Raw genomic sequence first — 3,498 nt, 5'->3', positions numbered from 1 at the left:
CATGCGCTTGGGCTCTGACGGAACCCAGAAGTCAGGGAAGTGCCCGCCCCAGCTCAGGGGGAGGACAAAGGACCGCCATGGCCCTCCTCCGGGACCTTCTCTCCCAGCTCAGGAAAGGCAAGAGGCCCGGGATGCTTGGAGCCCTCATTCAGCCCCCAGGAGCAGGCCTCCCCTGCCTTAGACTAGACACATCCCCTGAGAATGATGCTAGGAAACAGGACCATTAGCCCTTTGCCTATCACCGCTGGCTCACCAGGCCCCAAGCAGCCTTTTAGGAGGTGAGACCCAGGCCCAAGCTCAGGGCTGGGGGCCGGGCAGGGGTTAGATGAAGGTGCTGTTGGCAGGGTGCCTCTGGACAGCGACTTTGGCACCCATCACTCTGGTCCTACTGGAGGCTTTCTTCTGCTTGGCATCCAAGTTCTTCATGTACCTCTGGACCCACAGCAACTTGGGGTTGCCACAGAACCTCTGGCCCTTCCTGGTGGTGAAGCTGCGGGAAGAGTGACAGGGCACACGTGAGGTCTGGCAGGGGGTCTGGATCCCTTCACTTTCTGAGGAGGTCGTGTGGAAGCCCAGAGGACACGCTGCTGTCCCAGCCTCCTGGCAGGTTCCTGACACGATGTCTCCTCTCTGTGCGTCTGCATCTCTTTGTTTCAATAACCTCATGTTCATGTTCAGTAACCTCCTTGTCATATGGGGGAGGCCCAGCCCTGCCTTTAGATAACACTGGGTCTGAAGAGAGAGACACAATGTCTACTCACAGGGGGGAGAGAAGATGCACTGAAAACCCCGAAGAAAAAAGGCCTCCAGTTCACACAGTGTGCAAGGAAGCGTGGCCAATAAGGATGCCAGAGCTGGGAGTGGGCAGTGGGATGCCATTTTCCAAGCCAGCTCCGAGCGGTGGATGCCAGGCTGTGGAGCTGGGTCTGGAGCCAGTGGGGAAAATTACAGTTAATAATTAATTTTTTTTTCTCAAAGATGCAGACAAAATTAAGATTCAAAGTTTTAATTAATTTCCATACTGATGAAAATAATTCCATGAATTCGGTAAACCATTGCATAAATGCTATAAGGTAAAAAAATGTAAACAAGTGTTAACAAGTTTAAACAATTCACTAAAAGTAAATGATTCTGCATTATAAATGCTACCTTCTGGGTTAAGAAAAGACCACATTTCTAGGGCATGCCACTGTTTGCGCAGTGAGCTTACATTTGCTGTCTTGTAACTCTGAAGTTATTTGGAGTCCTAAGTGACCTTGAATAGGCCACCTGTCTGAGCCTTAATCGCCTCGTGTAAAATGAGAATAATCAATCCTGGCTCATAGAATGGCTGAGAGGGTGAGATAAGGGAATGTTATATGCCCCGAATTGTGCCTCGTATATATTTGGTGCTCAGTACATGATTATTGACTCTGAATCCTCTTCCTAATCTTATGGATGAGGAAGTTGAGGCTCAGAGAGGTGAGGTGACCTCCCTAGGGTCACAGAGCAGGGCCCTCAGTGATCCTGAAGGCTCACGTCTCCCTGCCCCACTCCTGCCAGGTGGCCGAGGAGGAGTAGTTTCTTACATCACTCCTGCCTTGGGGCAGACACTCCTGTTGGACAGCTGGTAGTTTATCACTCGTCTCTCAGGAATTCTCTTGGAAATGAAGGCTAAGCAGCAGGAAGAGGGGATGATCATGGAGCCTAAAAGACAGGAGAGAGAAGAGCCAATTTCTTTACCAGCCTGCTCTAGACTCTGGGCTTCAACATGGAGCCCGTCCCCTGCACTAAACCCCTCCAGTCCAGCCACTGGGCTGCCCCCTTCTCAGCAGTCCCCTCCAGACCCAGGCTGCTCAGTCCTCCATCCTCTGCTGTGCCATTCCAGCCATGCCCTTGGGACGGCAGTCCTGTGTGAGCGACCCAGGGTGGGGTCAGAGTTCTTACCTGTAAGGACAATGCAGTAGGTGCACAGGACCATGAGCAGGAGGCCGGTTGCCATGGTCATGGGGGCTGCCATGTCCTGGAGAGCAGAGGAGGCAGCTCAGAGCTCAAAGCTGGGGGCAGGAGGGGCGGGGCTGGGACAAGGGGCGTGGTTCCCTGCGAGCACTCCAGCTGCCCTCTGGCCTTTACCAGGGCAGCTAGGAGGAAACATGTGCTTATATATATATAGCCTCCCCAGGGAGCCTTCCCCTCCCCTCCTTCAAAGTCCTAGAAGCCTCTGAGATCAGCAAAAAGGAAGTCGCTGCTAACTGAGTCAGGGGTTATCTTGTCCTCTAAGAAAGGGCTGGCGGCGGAGGGCATTGCCCTGCTAGGGCGAAGTGCAAACGCATTGGATGCATGATGGCGATCCTGGCTGTGCTGCTCATTTCCTGTGGGACCCTGGGTAAGTCATTCACTTCACTGAGCCTCAGTTTCCTCATCTGAAAAGGAGTAAAGTTATCCTCTCTCCTTCCATCCATTCGTTCATTCACCAACTCTTGTTAAGCAAGTACCATGTGCCAGGCGTCTACTGCGGAGGCAGATGTGAGGTCAAGTGTGCAGTCAACTATCACAGGCGCTGGCGGAGTGGGCATAGAGGAAAGCGGATGCCGTCACTGTTCATTACTATCTCCTCGGACCCCTCTCCCATGCTCATGCGGCACCCCCTCTTGGTGACCTTGCATTCCCAATCCCCAAGCTGCCGGAGCCACCTAGCCTGCAGGCTCTAGGCAAGTGGGACGTGCCTGGAGACTTACATCCTCGGGGAAGCCCTTGACCAATGCCTGCTGGAGGGGTACAAACTCCAGGTCCAGCGTGACGTGTACTGTTTCTCGAGTTCCTGGAGGGGTGGAGCCAGTTTCCTTCTGTGAGACAAGACTTGGCTGTCTCCTCCCCTTCAGGGTCTGCTTCCCCCTCCCCTACTGGTTTCCCCTGGAAGCTCTGCCTGATAAACGACTGGCCCACGAATCCTCGTCTCAGGGTCTCCTTTGGGGACCCCAATCTGAGACAATGTGTATGTGTGAGGGAGTGAGGCACATAGGGAGGACTGGCCAGTTCTTCTGGGGGGAGAGTGGCGCATGCACTTGTGGAGTGTGAGGTTGGCTCTGCTGAGGTTTGGAAGATGAAAGGCAGTGGGGACCGCGCTGGGGCTTTGTAAACCATAATACTTGGCTCAGTTGTCAGAGTGGGACATGCCACCCACCCACCCCCCACCCCCATTCCAGACTCCCAGCCTGGGACCCCATGTTTAGAGACTCTTTTCACTGCTGCTTCCATTCCTAAACCCTTCGCGTCCTCTCCATTTCACCTCTCATGGAAATACTTGGTTTTCTCCAGCCTCCCTGCTGTGGCCTCCCAGGAGCACACCTGTGTGGCAGCACAGTGGCCCACATCACCTGGCTGATGATGACCAGCTGTGTGTCTACATCTCCCACTTGACCATGAGCACCTTGAGATCAATGTCTCATTTCCACGCCCACCAAGTCCCGTGCAGATCACCTGTCCCATGGCCAGCGTTTGTAGAATGAATATATGATG

The 3,498-nt window shown here is 53.8% G+C and overlaps 1 protein-coding gene across 1 annotated transcript; it reads right to left on the bottom strand.

Moving 5' to 3' along the window:
* Nucleotides 1–263: 263 nt before the first annotated feature.
* CCL24 (C-C motif chemokine ligand 24) lies at nucleotides 264–1,999 on the bottom strand. The gene is made up of 3 exons (XM_004324606.2): nucleotides 1,927–1,999; nucleotides 1,569–1,686; nucleotides 264–490 (listed from the first exon to the last, which is right to left on the bottom strand). The coding sequence occupies exons 1-3, from the start codon at nucleotides 1,997–1,999 to the stop codon at nucleotides 322–324; spliced, it is 360 nt and encodes a 119-aa protein (XP_004324654.1). The 3' UTR covers nucleotides 264–321.
* Nucleotides 2,000–3,498: the final 1,499 nt, after the last annotated feature.

This window comes from Tursiops truncatus, chromosome 15, assembly GCF_011762595.2.
Source record: "Tursiops truncatus isolate mTurTru1 chromosome 15, mTurTru1.mat.Y, whole genome shotgun sequence".
In the NCBI taxonomy this organism is placed as follows: Eukaryota; Metazoa; Chordata; class Mammalia; order Artiodactyla; family Delphinidae; genus Tursiops; species Tursiops truncatus.
This window is presented reverse-complemented; position numbering and strand designations above follow the sequence as displayed.

Excerpts from the sequence above, each read along its gene's own strand:
- CCL24 (XM_004324606.2), bottom strand. The coding sequence starts at position 1,999 with ATGGCAGCCCCCATGACCATGGCAACCGGCCTCCTGCTCATGGTCCTG. Across the intron at positions 1,687-1,926 it reads CTACTGCATTGTCCTTACAG|GCTCCATGATCATCCCCTCT; the intron begins GTAAGAACTCTG and ends CCTGTCTTTTAG. Across the intron at positions 491-1,568 it reads TGCCCCAAGGCAGGAGTGAT|CTTCACCACCAGGAAGGGCC; the intron begins GTAAGAAACTAC and ends CTCTTCCCGCAG.